General features: G+C 50.3%; 6 protein-coding genes across 6 annotated transcripts; 2 read left to right on the top strand and 4 right to left on the bottom strand.

The window, feature by feature from the left end:
- Positions 1-696: 696 nt before the first annotated feature.
- On the bottom strand, positions 697-1,854 carry CMQ_1944 (uncharacterized protein; the record flags this gene model as incomplete). The annotated part of the gene is made up of 1 exon (XM_014314870.1): positions 697-1,854. The coding sequence occupies one exon, from the start codon at positions 1,852-1,854 to the stop codon at positions 697-699; it is 1,158 nt and encodes a 385-aa protein (XP_014170345.1).
- A 1,365-nt stretch (positions 1,855-3,219) lies between these two features.
- Positions 3,220-3,735, bottom strand: CMQ_1953 (uncharacterized protein; the record flags this gene model as incomplete). The annotated part of the gene is made up of 2 exons (XM_014314879.1): positions 3,220-3,462; positions 3,523-3,735. The coding sequence occupies 2 exons, from the start codon at positions 3,733-3,735 to the stop codon at positions 3,220-3,222; spliced, it is 456 nt and encodes a 151-aa protein (XP_014170354.1).
- A 1,485-nt stretch (positions 3,736-5,220) lies between these two features.
- On the top strand, positions 5,221-8,404 carry CMQ_1861 (afls pathway regulator; the record flags this gene model as incomplete). Its single annotated transcript, XM_014314787.1, has 3 exons — positions 5,221-6,244; positions 7,186-7,265; positions 7,337-8,404. The coding sequence occupies 3 exons, from the start codon at positions 5,221-5,223 to the stop codon at positions 8,402-8,404; spliced, it is 2,172 nt and encodes a 723-aa protein (XP_014170262.1).
- A 206-nt stretch (positions 8,405-8,610) lies between these two features.
- CMQ_1986 (FAD-binding domain containing protein) lies at positions 8,611-9,876 on the bottom strand (the record flags this gene model as incomplete). The annotated part of the gene is made up of 1 exon (XM_014314912.1): positions 8,611-9,876. The coding sequence occupies one exon, from the start codon at positions 9,874-9,876 to the stop codon at positions 8,611-8,613; it is 1,266 nt and encodes a 421-aa protein (XP_014170387.1).
- Positions 9,877-11,760: 1,884 nt separating this feature from the next.
- CMQ_1949 (mannitol 1-phosphate dehydrogenase) lies at positions 11,761-13,119 on the top strand (the record flags this gene model as incomplete). Its single annotated transcript, XM_014314875.1, has 1 exon — positions 11,761-13,119. One exon carries the CDS (start codon positions 11,761-11,763, stop codon positions 13,117-13,119), a length of 1,359 nt encoding a protein of 452 aa, XP_014170350.1.
- A 607-nt stretch (positions 13,120-13,726) lies between these two features.
- On the bottom strand, positions 13,727-15,641 carry CMQ_1859 (major facilitator superfamily transporter gliotoxin efflux transporter; the record flags this gene model as incomplete). The annotated part of the gene is made up of 5 exons (XM_014314785.1): positions 13,727-13,965; positions 14,110-14,483; positions 14,663-14,899; positions 14,954-15,366; positions 15,435-15,641. 5 exons carry the CDS (start codon positions 15,639-15,641, stop codon positions 13,727-13,729), a joined length of 1,470 nt encoding a protein of 489 aa, XP_014170260.1.
- Positions 15,642-15,693: the final 52 nt, after the last annotated feature.

Consider the following 15,693-nt stretch of genomic DNA (forward strand, 5'->3'; position numbering starts at 1 on the left):
TTTGTTTTCCCCGGGGGCTCTCCGCATACATTTAAATATGAAAGAAGGTGGCCTAACACCGCTCTTGCCACCAGAGATGGCGCATCTGGATATTGAGCCCTATCACACAGGACCCGATGATGTTCAAAGTTTTGAAGATGAGGATGGCTGGTCATTCGAAATGGATAGATCAGAAGTGCTAGAGCATATGCTGTCTTTCCCATTCGTCGATTCTAGCTCGTCGTTGATCGATGCATTGTTGAAGGAAGTAGGCGACATGCTGGCCGAAGAAAATACAACAAAGAGATTTCGTGGCTGGTGGCCAGCAAAGCTGATCTTAGCAACAACGACCAAATAGTGAATCCAAGAGATCAGATATATGAGCGAAAGTGAATGCTGTAACAAAGTTGAGGAGTAGAGCAACTCAGGACGGGGTTTGTCATTAGTTACAATGTTTGAAGTGGAATTCCAGCCTCGCGTACCATAGATATAACGAGCAGCTGTTCCATTGTTGTTGTGGGAGGGTACCTCGAAGTGAGTGCCTAAATCTCTCGGTAAGTAGGTGGTGGATGCGCTACACAGTGTACGTATGCTTGCACAACGCTGTATTCCATGCGAAGTGCATCTTTCCACATGCAACATACTTCACAATCTCATTTTCGGAGCTTTTTCGATCCTCTTATTGAAATGGCTACTGCCGTATCCTAACAGAATGTTCTATAGTGCCTCCGGGACTCTGTCCCACACTGTGTCGAATCCTGACCCCATAAGCCATTTCTCATCTAGTGGCATGTCCGTTGTGCTGTCTAAGCACATCTGGGCAGCACGAAACCACAAATCGCCCTGGATGGGGAAGCTTGTAATACTCTCCCGGCCAACACGGCTTACAAAATCTCGCATTTCTGTCTCTGCATTATACAGAGCTCTCACGAACTTGGCCACATGGCCATCGTCGTGACTGTTGACGATCGCTTCGTACAGAGTGTGCCAATTCATGTCTTTGCTAATGGTTGGCTGGTAGGAAGTGATGAAATGGAGGTCCAGTTGCGGCGCTCTACTGGACGCGTACCAAGCCAGATCCAGTCTGCCTTTCCATTCGATTAGCTTGGCTTTGTTCTCGTTGGCGATCCACGACTGTCGGACAAGCAGGCTAAGGAAGATGGAGCTGGTGACCGCGTGCATGGAAAAGAAGTCGAGTTTTGTTGCTTTGCTTTCCCTCTGTGCTGCTGCTGCATTGTATGCAGCACAACTGGTCGACTCAATGAGACCGCGTTCCCAATCTAGATTATCCCTTCCAACACGGAACTGCGCTGCAATGACGGCAAGTTCCTCCATCGCATTTGGCATAAGACCATCTCTGATGCGATTAGGCCCTTGTTGTAACTGAACTGCCGTACGAATCTTGTCGCTGGCTCGAACGTTACGATACAGTTCTCGAAGTGGTGTGGATCGTACCCCTTCGCTTTGGGCAAGCTCATCACATCGGGCGAAGTAGTTGCTAATATTTCCCGAAGTGTGCGAGGCTGCTTGAGCTAACCCCTCGGCAACAATCGCTGGTTGATCGAACTCAATGCCGAATCCTATGTGGATCAAAGGATGATACAAGCCCTCGTATAGCTGCACAAACATAGCTTTAGCTACTGGAGTACTAGCAAACAAATACTGGCAGAGGACGCCTTTGCATCCATGTGTCTCGACCTCTGTTTCAAAGAACTTGAGGTAGTTGTTGTAGTTTTCCTGGCTTCGCAGATACTTTACGAAACCTTCCGATCTCTTCATCTCGGCCACGATAGCCGGGTCGGTCGGAGGAATGGGTATTTGCTGGTGGTCGTTGTCCTCAAATGCCCTTTTAAGGTCCTTCGCGTTCCCACCCATGGCATATGTTGTCAAGATTGCATGTGCTGTATGATTATGACCCCCTACAGGGCGGAAAAAAATATTCAGGTTATCATGATTGTTCTGCAGCAAGGCATTGATGATGGGAAAGCAGTCCGATGAGGCATTTCTGTCAATACGTGCCAGACCCAGATGATTGGGTCTCAGTTTGACCTGTGAAGCGGCAAGAATAGACATGATGGCGGTGGTGGTCTCCGAAGTGGCTTACTCTATCAAGGAACAGATGCTGGCAGGTAAGATATATATCACCGCAATGATGGGGTACTGGCACACCTCATGTTTTTGCATAATTCCCCGGGCCGACGGGATTGGGCAGTGACTGGACTTACACCGTTGGAGACAAAACCCATTTTCCGGAGCTGGGGCGTGTGAATAGGTCAAATTATGGGTGCCCAGTGAGCATGTGTGTATTGTTATGGTTAGGTACTTCTGAGCTATGCCGACGTGCATGAAATCCCTTACTAAAACCCCCTGTGCCACACAGTACATGTATTCTTCCATCATGCGGCACAATCGTGCACACCCCACCCATATTGGCCATGTCCGTTCGACAGAAAAACATCGGGGCCAATTTCCGGACAGCTCGGACAAATCATTTGGTTGTAGTTCTGGTAGAGAACTGATTTTGGTAGGCACCACAATTTCTTTATCTTCTGGCCGTCAGGCCGACTATCGCACCGATCAGAGGAAACAATGATCTTGTTAGATGGAGTCGCCACCACCTAAGGACAAGATTCCTGGCTTCATCAAAATCCGGAGGGTTGATATCTCCTTCAGCCACCATCGCAAACAACCGATCATTCGTAGGAAACATGAAAATCCATGTGAACGGCATGATTGACACAGTGGCAAAGCCTGCGATTATCATTTGCCGTCGTACGGGCCTTTCCCGGAAGCCAATTGACATGTAGAGCCCACAAGTTGCCAATGCAAGTGCCGGCAGAGCTCGGTGACCATAGTGGAAAACTCGCTCCCACATGCGACAGAGTTGTGTGGCCGACACCGCCGTGTCCAGACATGTCGGGACAGCAAGCAGCGAGATGCTTACCATTGCACCTATGACGTCGAATGTTGAGCTTCGCTTACTCCCCACCGAAATTTCGGAGCTTTGAAACTTACCAGACAAAAAAGACCCGGCAGCGATTGCTACGCCTTCGGCAGTATGTGAAGCTTGCATCTTTAGTATATCATTCAGAGTATGATTGGAGCATGAAGCAGAAAACGGCTGTGGTTTTTGTCTGAGAGCCGGACTCTAAATCTTAAAGTAACAGGAAATACCCCAGCGTGCCCGGTTCCCTTCTGTAGCTCTGGCCGGGTGCCGGTCGGTATATTTGCCAACTTTTCTCATTGATCCACGTCTGTTCCGGTCTGACCCCGAATCCAACCCTGAAGTTGCGGACCAAACCATTGCGCATGGTTGGAGTCTAGCATCTCCTCTATCCTTGTGATCCTGTCGCCCGATTCCGAGAATGTCAGGAATGTGGCATATTCCATGCTCCAGGGACCAAATGGCGTGTCACCCTTGGAGACAGCGTAGATAGCCGCCTCGCCCTTTTGGCGGTCATGAATCACTCGGTGTATTCGAAGCTGGTGGTAATATGTTACAGACTGCGGTTTTCAACTTCAATTACTCGTAGTGTATCTTACATTGTACTTTCTCACAGCACGGACGACGTATGGCAAGGTTTGCTCGACCTCGGCCCTCGTTCGCTCTGGCACATTCATTTGGAACGGCATAGTAACTTGCCGGAAGTCTGTACTTTCAGCGAAGAAGCTGATGGTCTCTTTAGCGTTCCATCTTTTCCAAGCGTCGATAAAGCGCTGCAACGTATCTGTTTGGACTTCCGCAGCTGTAGGCATTGCAATGGTCGTTCGGTTTACCGTTTAGGAAAACGGGACCATCGATGAGAGTTTGGAACGAAAGACGAAACTGCACTTAAATGCGACGATACCACTATCGTAGGTTGTCTGCATTACCCGATATTGGCTAACGACCGGTCAGTATCTAGAATCCGGACAAGGAATCCGCTCAAGTATTCCGTATGATTGCCGGTAAATAGGCCAACGCTTCGCCAATTTGTCGAGACGGCCCGGTTTACTGCAAGAAGCTAAAATCAAGCCGCTTCTTTGGCTACAGCACATGCTCACCTCCCATCCTCAAAGATTCTGTTCTCCACGCCATGTGTGCCTGACTCATGCTGCATTCTCGTTGGTGCACTTTCTTGGGGGGCGACGGCTCCACGTGGAGTAGCAAGAATAAGATGACGCAGGGAAGAGCATATCGGAGGGGTTTCGGGCTGGTGTTAGCGGGGGTACGGAGGTATGTAATCCGCATGATGACCTGGCTATTTCCGTGGCGAGAACTGCTACACAATCAGTCGAAGCCATGGAACCAAGGCCGGATTAATGCACAGGCACCGAAGCTAAGCGTAGGGTTCCGTCCGGGCCGTTAGAGCACAACGATCATCGTGCTACGCAGCCGTAAGACCCTCGTTGGTTGGTCCATATTGTTGAGGTGCGACACTTGCTGACGTGAGATCCGGACTGTGGATGGGCAATCCCCGAGGTGTAAATACCATGTTTCCCACCGGCTTGTAATCGTCTCAAGCCCTGGTTCATCTTTGAGACCCACCACACTTTATCTTCTCTTTTTTGCTGATGCCGTGCGTTTGCAATGGGAAGGTCCACGTATAAAATACAGATGATGACTCGATATGCAGCCATGGCCAGCCCGTGCCGCTGGTAGTGTTGCACTGTACTTGCAGCTTCCTGTTTTAAGTATGACATATATTGCTGATTGGTCGGAGTTACAAATCTAGCACCGATAATGCTGCAACCCAGCAAAGACCAGCTCGTATCGTTGTGGTATAGTTACAGCGTCGGCTTTTGATTATTCCCAGCAATCCTGACTGATCCGCATTCCCTGTTTGATACCGATAAAGATGCATTACGCGGCCAAGCTTACATTGTGCTGCTAGACGTGCTGCAGTAAAGCTGTAGATTACTGTCATAATGATCATATAGTTATAGCAATGATTATCCTGCAACTTTGAGGCCGTGGCTATGCCGCGTCACCAAAGCTTCAACTCTCGTTCTGAGGTCGTTCTTTTACCCTACCTTGCGTTGATACTCTGGTCGGCCGTACTGGCCCGTTCACCCCTCTGAGGTTTGACAGCTCAGATCGCCATGTTCGCACCCAGTCGTCCAGATACGGTTCGAAATCACGGAGCAGTCGTGTTGCGGAGCAGTTGCGATGCATGCACAGAAGTCAAGATGGCATGCAGTAGAGGGAAACCCACTTGCGCACGCTGTGAGCGACGGGGGGAGGTCTGCATCTATGGGCCAATGAAGCGTGCGGGGCGGAAGAAGCAGCAGCAGCAGCATGATTCTTCACAGCAGCCGCCTAAGCGACAACCACCACGGAAGAGCGCGGTCGAATCGAGGCGGCCATTGAGCAGCGTCAGTGTTTCCCTTCCCCCACCTGACGGTGGTACGGTTATCGGGACTCCCGAAAACACCATATCAAGCCGCCAACCAATGCCTCTTGATCTTTTCATGCTTGATCCCAAAGACCTTACAAACACCTATCCTGCAATCGATGGAGCCTATGCTTTCACGCTGCCACTACCATCAAAAGAGCGCAATACCACCAGAACCGAATTTCCGGAACCTTTAGACCTACAGATTGGGTCCAACGAGGAGGCATCGTCGAGTGGTGCAGAGAATGACAACATCACTATCAACCTCCCTGCTGGCTCTGCCGGCACCAATACCGAAGCCTTCACGCCTCAGGCAGGTGGCCAGGATCCTTTTGATGACTCTGATTGGATGTTTTGGTCTCCCACTTTCACGCAAGACGAACCAGATGCTTATACACCACACCATTCTTCTTCTGTTCCGATCGGCACTGCCGTTGACCTTGGGTCGATTCGTGCCTCTTCTGATATCTCGCTGTCGGACAATTGCCTATCTCTGGCTATGGGCATCCTCGGTACCCTAACGCCTCCTCTGGCAATGTGTCCCAGAATGCCCAACAGCGAGGGCAAACATCGGCAAGACAGCGTCGGAACGGACGCCGGGGCGTCCGGTTCTGCGATTAATACCTTTGACGACATCATGCAGCGCAACGTAGCAAGCATCGAAGCCATCAGACCGATACTAAAGTGTCAATGTTCTATGAACAGTAGTGTTGTCCTCATCCTTTCGCATATCATCTTTCAGATTCTGTGGTGGTACACTGCTGCTGCCGGGGTGCCATGTGTAGCGTCATGGCTGCCGCTGGGACAGAGGACCCAGCTGCCTCAAGTACCGCCGCCGATTTCTGCGACCATGCCAGGATACGGCTCCGTCGAGGAAGGTACCCAGGAACGTGTCATATGCCAGACTATTCTCTCAAAGATGCATTCGGTTCGAACTTTGGTGGAACGTCTGTCGCAAATCCTTCTTTGTGACAGGACGGAAGCGGCTTACGGTCTCTTACACGACCCGGAAATGGAACGCGTCGTGAACTTGGGTACGAGTCCACCGAGTGCTCTAGCCATTAGCCTTGAGAGTGAACTGCGAACTTGCCTCCGGGACGTTTCCAGAGCTATAGTAGCAAAGTTAGCTGAAGTCTAGAATAATGTAATCTTCCGAACGAACCCCACAGAAAACACATAATGGGATTGGTCGGAATGATACGTATACTTAACCATGATGGAACGGAAATCTTAGTCGACCACAAGCTCAATCGATCCATACATGAAAGGGCTGCTTTTCAGGGCCAAATTGAAGAACACGTAAGGACGAGGCCAGCTGCGTTGAGTACTATATGCTGGTTGCTAACTGCACCTTGACGATATCTGATGTTTGACTACTCGGCTGTGTGGGTATGACTGAATAAGATGAAGAGGTATTCCGTACCTGTACTGCGTGGGTCACTTCTCACCCCTCTGCTGACGCAATAACGGTTCGGTGGTCGCCCGCATGCGTTGGAAGTAAGCAAACACGCGTAATCAAGACGGAGTAGGAAGGGGGTTTTATCAGCATCTGCACCTGCAGTAGTGGCTGGTCTGTTGAGCCGTCCGCCGATACTCCGCCGGTACTCCGCCGGGAAGTTTAAGATGAGTAGGTGGTATAGAAGTGCAACTGCTTTGTTGACTAGATGGGCCATTGGGTCTCTGTGATTCAGCGGATTACGGCACCCATTCAACGTAGTTTCCTACCAACCTGCTTAAGTGGCCTCTAAGTTTTCACCAAATTGCCAATGAATCGACCTAGCACGACAACTATCTGCTACCATGGCTGAGCTTCGACCGCCCTGTTCCACAGACCTGACCGACCAGGTAGCGTCAGACAATTCCGCCGAACCGCACGAGGCGGACCATTTTCTGCGCGCACTTGTCAGCCAGGTATGTTTCCTCAGATAGACTCGCAGATCGCGAGACCATTTGAGGAGCACAGGCTTACCCGCAGAACATAGTCGCAGCTATTGGCCAGCATACACTGGCTCAACAGATCACAAGTGCTTGCTTGCGTCCCCCCTGACGAAGCAGTCCCCTTCCAGGATGTTGCGGACATGGCCTGTGTATCGGTATCTGAGCTCAGACGCGTCGTCCGCTTCACAGCAATGTCTGGATTTATCTGCGAGCCGCAAGCTGATTTCGTCGCCCACACCAAACTGTCTCGCCACTTCTTGCTTAAGACGGCCCTCTCTGATGCCGTCCTGTTCTTCGGTGACGCTGTCTTGTGTACGGCATTGAACACACCACTCACTACGCAGCTGCAAACCCGGACGGCACACGGACGCAACCCTGCGTTTCCGTATCCCATCACGGCGTTCCCACTCGGCGGTTCTCCTCAGCCGAGGCTGAAACGACAGGCCGCTGCGTTTCAGCGCCAGGTGCTTCAGCAGGCTTTGTCGAGCGAGAGAGCCACTGCTGACCTATTGGAATCGTGGATGGCCGATGCGTCGTCGGACAACTCCACTGTTGTTCAGATATGCTGCGAGTCCGATGCGGTAGCCCGTGCGGTAGCCAGTCGACATCCACAGCTGTACTTTGTCATCCAGCTGAGCATGAAGACTCAGCCGACTTGTGCGGGCATTCATGACAATGCTGGTTTTGGTCACGTCACCATCCAACATTGCGTCCCAACGTCTGCGCAGCGCATAACGGACGCATGGTTGTACATCATTCACCTGCCAACACCTTCTATCGTGCCAGCACCGGTTGACATGCTCTCGCAAGCCACTCAGATGCTGTGGGCTCATTTTGATGTTTTACGTCAAAACAGATCCTCAAGGTTAATCATCGTGGCAAGTGGGCTGCTCGGATCAACCAAGGCGAATAGCAAGGCAGAGGCAGCAGTGCGTATGTACGACCTGCTCTTAATGCAGATGACGATCGACAAACATGCCATAGCCATGAATCAAATGGAGCAGCTGTTGGGCAACATCCGGGATTTAAGCTGGCGACTCGTCATACGGAGGAAAGAGATATCCGATAGCCATCCGACTGTGGCTTTTGAGGTTGGACTTGTAGTTGTATGAAGAATGCTTGGTATGTCTATATCAAATGTGAGCTGGTTTACTGTGATATGCATAGATTGATACAACCCTAGTCGTATTCAGATCACCCGGAAGTTCTCTTAAATAACTCTTGGTCATTTCTGTTAGTTATTTCAGCAAAGGGGACATGCTACTCCGTACAGTCATCAAATTGGTGGCCTAGCTGCGCAGGTTACTAAGTTACACTCTCAAGACCAATCGCCATCCAGCAAATCAACTGCACTCTTTCCAGCGGCGATGTCTTCGTGCATCTGCTCTATTGTCCATGGCTTGAAATTGTGGCCTGGAGGGAAGTTGGTATTATGGAAAGGCGTGCCCTGAAGGATATGAGCAAATGCCTGCCCATATTTCTCATATACATAGCTCTCTGGATCATGGTGAAAGACCCAACGAGGAAATCGAAGGCGGACCTGTAGCGGATCTTTCTCGATGGAGGCCCAGTCCGTGGCAGCCAGCAATTGGGAGTTGACGAAAGCCATCTTCTGCGCGCAGCTCACGCGCTGGTAGCGCAGCAGGTTGTAGATGCGAGCGCCCAGAGGTGCATTACGGCCTTTGCCCGCCGAGCAAGAGATTCGGAGGCAGGCGGCCAAAGTCACGGCGTCTTCGATCGCCATAGTACCACCGCTCACCGACGTTGGGACGTTTGAGTGCGCACAGTCGCCAACCTGGACGACACGAGCCCCTTTCGATGTCCACTCAGGCCGAAGGTTCCGCCACAACAGAGGCCAGTGAACCACCGTTCCTTTCGGAGCCGCACGTATGATAGCAGCTGCAGCAGGGTCCCATCCCGGTACGCTTTCAAGCACTTTGATCACGTTTTCTGGGTTGACGTCGGCGTCCCAAGACTCGACTGGTTCTGCCCCGTTGGGCAGCAGGAACTGGTCGCGCGGCGTAAACCCCCAGGCAACCACTTTCGCGGAGACAAACAGCCCTAGATGCATGCCGGGGCCAAGCCAGTATTCCTTCACTCCTTTATCTTTGGTCTTCACAAACTCTCCCCACTTGTTCCTGAAAACGTCGTGTTTGAGCGCCAGCTCGGTGGGGAAAGAGGTGCGGTATACAGACATGCCACTGGACCTCGTGGGCATTTGCTTTCCGGCGATCAGTAGCTCGGATTCCGACCGAAAGGCATCCGCGGCAATGACCAGATCTGCCACGTGTATCAAACCGTCGTTTGTTACAACACCACCCACTCCAGCATCTTCATTCTCAAAGTACTTCACAACCTGTTGATTGTAATTGACCTTGAGCCCGATTTTGGCGAGCTGTCGCAATAACATGCGGTAGAATCTGACCCGAATCTGTACGGGGGCCGCAAATGGGACGCCGTCTCGTTCCTCTAGGAACTCTGGGTCGTTGTATGTCGGAGTTGTAGGTCCGAGAATCACTTCACCTGTATGCTTTCGGTAATAGACAGGGGCATCCACTCTATCTTCCTCCAACTCCCGCAGCATATCGGGCCAATGGACCAGAAATCGGAGTGAAGATGGCTGAAGAATGATGAGGTCTCCTACAACGGGCTGTTAGCTGATTTTATAGTCACGTCTTTGTGGCATTCGTACCAGTATATAAAGGACCCTGGTTGCGATCCAAAATTCCGACGACATTGTGTCCATTACGCCAACACTCTAAAGCCGATGTAAGTCCGCTGAAGCCAGCGCCAACGATTAATATATTGAGCTTCGTTTGCGGTGCTCGCGTAGGTAATCGAGCAGCGATATTCATAGACCAATTGGCCGGTTCGAATTCGTCCTGATCACCGTAAGTGGCAAATTGGTGTTTGGTCTCCATTTTATTGCTGCTATCAGATCGTGCTCTTTTGACAGGCTTCTCGACGACTTGAACCACCACACTGATGACATATATGAGGAAAAAAAAAGTAAGCTCCTTGTCGGGATATTCTTTATCCAAGGAAATTGATGCGAGCATGTGTTTCCACCGCATCGGGTCGCGTAGTGTCATAAAGAACTCAACCATCCCGGCGCCGACCTCCGGTGCTGCGATGCGAGAAATTTCCCGATCCCATTATCCACTACTACCGACCTTACAAATGCCGCAAAGCAGGCTTACCGACCATTACCGTCACACATCAACAAACTACTCCCTAGCGGACAGACACAGCGTGTTGCTGAGGATGATACCTCTATCGGATTATGCGCCGACCAAAATTCTTCGACTTGCCTTGACTTGCACCAAGGCCAATAATTATTGCTAAAATTTCCTGATTCAATATGACAAGTTTTGGATGTGGAATTAAAAAATAATTGAAGGAGGATTTTATGCGGGTGCTATTTTTAGAACCCTTTAATTCATGTTTGAAGGCGTAATTGCTCTGACACAGAGAAACTAAATCACATAGACCACGATGAGGTCTCAACCTGGAAGCCCTGAGTTGTATGTCGTTTGTCATTCCCTCGGTCTCTTTTTTGCAATTTCTATCTAGCTCTTGCTACTTGTGGGACGGCCATGCAAGGAAGGGGCCAAGTATAAGAAGTATAATGGTGTTGCGAGCATGCATGCCTGAATTTGTTCCTCGAGGATGCCTATACAGAATCATCGTATCCGCAACTCCAGCCCACGCCCAACATGTCAGAAACACCCCAAGAGTCATCCTTTGACCAGTAAGTATCATGGCCCAGACAAAGAATCCAGCGCCCAAATTTCGACCTGTCGCTGCGGGGAAGAGTACAGCGGTTTCTGCAGTCGCGGTCGGCAGACCATAGCCTTTGGCCCCTATTCCACATGAATCAGTCTCCGAATGCAGGCTACAAATAAACTCATTACACGTACACTCCAGTGGACTGATGAATGTGCCTTTTATTCCGGAGTATATCAGGAGCGACCCAATGAGCGGAGTGAAGCCGAATGCAATGTTATTGGCAGTGATGGATAACATTGTATCCTAACGGTGAGCTAATTGCAATGAACAGTTTCCCAACGTGGCGGTGTCTGCGTCGGCATTTATTATCAAAAGCAAGAATTAGATCAGCACGGTTGCTCTCTCTTCTTGTAATCCCGGGATATTGAGGGTACCGGTGTATTTGGGCTTCGGGCTTCGGGCTTCGGGCTCTATTCCAGGTCGGGCTGACTTTCAATTTTCCGTCTCTTCGCACGTCTGCCGGGTCACAATAGGGATGCAGTGCGACGGCATATGGTACTATTCTGTCCTTTCCGGGCATCGTTATGGTAAGGTACTGTATTTGATGATACTGCACCCGGAACTCGTGTGTTTTTTTAAATAGTACGCAGAAGCCGTCAAAAACCGTCTTGGTGAGCAAAGACTTCATTTCATTCAAACTACAAACCTATAGACTGGTACTTGAACTTATCAGATCACAATGGGCACGTCGCATAATGAACGCATTCGCGTGGCCATTATTGGCGGCGGATTTGCAGGTCTCACGCTGCTCATCGGTCTCCTAAAGTATCCCCATATCGACGCAACCTTGTACGAATCCTCCCAGAAGTTCTCCGAACAGGGAGCGAGCGCCGTTCTAGGGCCCAGCGCACAGCGTGCCATGGAACTTATCGATCCCCGAATTCTACATGGGTTTCAAAATCGAGCAGCTTTTCACGAAGAAGAACCGGATAAGAACGGGATGCATACTTGGGTCAGAGCTGTTAAAGGACAGGAGCCTGATGTCGGTGGTGTGATAGCCGAATTTAAATACCACATACGAGGGTCAACGATCCATCGAGCTCATTTCCTTGAGGAGTTGGTTAAATTAGTCCCTCCTTCGCAGACCAAGTTTGGGAAGAAGCTTACTGACATCATACAACCGACGGGGGATGACAATGAGCCCATGGTATTACATTTTCGCGATCGCACGTTTGCGAAAGCCGATGTCGTTGTTGGAGCGGATGGTATACATTCTATGGTCAGGAAACACATCCTCGGGATCCATCATGAGGCCGCCAATGCTTTCTTCACCGGCGTGATTTCATATCGCTCCACGATCCCATACGAAGACGCACAGGCTGTTCTCGGCGACGATTATGTAAAGCCCGAATTTGCCCTCCGATGTGGCAAGAACGGACTCATTTTCGGGTTTCCCATGGTCAATAAAACCATGTTCTTCATTGGAGTGATGACGTTCAACAACAGCCATGACCGTGTCACAGAAGACTTGTGGAGCATTCCCGTGGATACGGCTGATTTGCAACAACGGTTCGGAGACTGGGATCCATATGTGCAGAAGCTTGTGAGCCTGGTTCCCGACGATGCTTCGACAACCGGATTTTCAATCTGGGAAATGCCGTTGGCGCCAACGTATGTGAAAGGCCGGGTTGTAATAATTGGAGATGCGGCGCATGCCCCGACCCCGTTTTCCGGGGCAGGAGCTGCAATGGCCATCGAGGACTCCTGTGTCCTCCATACTCTCCTAGGAAAATACCTCGATCCAGAGAGGCTGGCGCGAAACAAATTCAGCAAGGCACAAAGCGTCCGCCTGGCGCTGCAATCGTTTGACTCAGTTAGAAGACTGAGAACCCAAAAGGTGGTAGTAAGGTCTGCAGAGATGGGTCGATTGCTCAGCTGTACGGAGGAGGGCGTTGGTTCGAGTCAAGCCGAAATGTATCGACATTTGGAGGGGAAACTATGGTGGATCTACGATGGCAACCAGGAAGAGCAAGTGAGAGACGCTTGTCTGTTGTTCGAGCGGGCCGAGTTTGCGGCAGCACAGGCCACTTCGAGATGAAGCTGCTTTGGATTGTATGTATGTAGCAAGCATATGGAATGTCTATACTCATTTCAATCAGTCGCATATGTGAGGCCGAAATCATGATGCTCCAGTCAGCTGTCCTTTACAGCGTTTTTCAGCTCAAGATCCGTCTACACAACAACAACCCAAAACGAGAGGTTGTACAGGGGAATATCTTCACGAGTAAGCAAGTCTCTGACAAATAAATAAGCGGCCTCCATGACCACTACTCTGTTGGAATCGATCTTCCGTAGCCTCATCTGGGTATGACTGGCTTGGATGCTCCTGCATTACCACCACCTGACCCTCGAGAGGCGAGTTAGAATGGGCCCGACAACTCTGCGGTTCAATTTTAGAAAAAGTATTAATATTTGTGATAATAAAAAACGATGTACAGAAGATCAAGTCGATCTCCTATCTAGAAAGTGTTCCCTAAAGAGTCTCAGATCAGACGCAGTAACCAGTGCGAAAACTTCCCAGAGCAAGTTTTCGGTCTAAAAACCATGTATCTTTGGCACTCGCACCCCATCTTTTGTGCAAACTCGAATCGACTCGGCTGTCAAAACTTATTTTCGATACATAAACCTCAGCGCGATGCAACTTGTCAAGTGGTTGCACTTGCATGCTCTTTCTCATTCGTCTTTTCCGGGTCCGGGAGTCTCGTTGGAGGGATTAAGAGCGCAAACAGTGCAGTTGCGGTTGCTCCTGCGATGGAGAAAATGAAGACATTTTTGATTCCCGCCATGTATGCCTCGAGCACCAGAGTGAGATCCTGTCCGCTAAAGGTTTTCCATATGCCCGCGGCGCCAGCCGCACTGATTTCACTGTCGCTGATATTTGGAGCTGTGGATGCCAATCTTTTGTATATGGTGTTCTCGAAGATAGATTGTGCTGCAGTGTTAAAGTAGGCGCCACTTATAGTTTGCCACGCTATCCCGCCTTGTCAGTAATTTCTCTGGTAGACGACTCTTGAAATTTTTTACTTACTGAAGAGGGTGCCTGTAATGGCTGCAACTTCTTCTGGCTTGGAGAACGCCTGCAGAGCAGTCACAGGGGCTTGATTGCCTAGGCCAATGCCAAATCCGAACGGAATCTGTGCTCCAACATACCAGGCTTTGGAGGTATTGATATCCATCCGGTAAAAGAGAATGGTGCCGATGAGGGCTAGTAAAGGACTAGCGATCTCAGTGGCGATTGGGAGCCTTGTCTTGCTGATCCAGAACCCGCTTAGGAGCGAGCCCACTGCATAGAAGGACACGAAGGGAAGGGTGTAAACACCGCTCATGATGGCCGAGTTGCCTTTCACAGACTGAAAGTAAATAGGCAGATAGAAGAGCACCTGGAAGTTGGCGCAGTTTGCACTGTAGACATCAGCATATCGTTTTTAGACGGAGAGAACGGCAGAGGTACAGATGCTTACATCCAAACGTATACACAACTCGTCCATGTCATTCGCCGTTTGAAAAGATGCAGCGGCATCATTGCTCTCACGCCGAGAATCCGTTCATTCAGAAAGAAACAGATGGTCAAGACAACCCACACGATGAGAGTAGCTATGACAGAGCCGTCTGACCATTTCTTGGACAGTCCTCCCCATTGCAGCGCAAGGGTGTAGCAGACCAAGGATGCAGCAAGGATGATGAAACCCGAGAAATCGAGCTGCAGAAAGATTTCCCTCCACGTTGCAGGCTTCGGCTTGATGTGCTTTGGTATACGAAGGAAAAAAACTTGCAGAACGAGGGCCAGGCCGCCGATGGGAAGATTAATCCAGAAACACCTGTGTGCACGTTAGGTGTGTTATCAGGACGAAGACCAGACCAGGAAAACTCACCATCTCCAGGTCACCTCTGTAGTAAATACCCCACCCAGGAGAGGGCCAAGGATGGTGGCGCCCATAAAGACGCCCATCCAAATTCCGATCAGCATGGGCTGAGCCTTGGGCGCCGCAGTGAAGTTGATGAGCAAGACCGAGCCGCCTAAAGTTCCCGAGCAGCCAAAACCCTGAATGGCTCGTCCGATAATCAGGGCAACGGAGTTTGGAGCTGGGGCGGCAACGACGCTTCCAATCATGTATATCACAAGGGCGCTCATATAGACAATCGTAGCCGGAAAATAGGTGAACAGTTTCCCCCACGTAGCACTGGAAGCTCCAACGAGAATGAAGCAGCCAGCACTATACCAGGCGATCGTGTTTAGGGAATGGAAGTCTTCGGTGATGGCAGGAATAGCTGTGGCCACGATTCCCTGTAAGGGTCCAAAGTCAGCGCTGTCAAATCAGTGTCTCGATGGGATGCTTCTATCTGGCCACCTACCAGATCCAGAGCGGAAACCATGGTGCTCAGGTTGATCGTCAACATGATGGCAATAAGCCTGTAGGATGTGGCATATTGAGGGTCATCATCCGAGTCACTCTGCGATCTGTCGCTGTCCTTGTGCTTTCCGTTCTGAGCCATGGCAGAACGATCATTCTCTTCAGTGAGATGTTGGCCGTTTTCGGCGTAGTCGCTGGCAGAAGACATTGCTTCGTATGTAATTTTGTGTCTGTTGATACATGGAGAGCGTCAAATACAA

This window comes from Grosmannia clavigera (genome assembly GCF_000143105.1).
Source record: "Grosmannia clavigera kw1407 unplaced genomic scaffold GCSC_168, whole genome shotgun sequence".
NCBI lineage: Eukaryota > Fungi > Ascomycota > Sordariomycetes > Ophiostomatales > Ophiostomataceae > Leptographium > Leptographium clavigerum.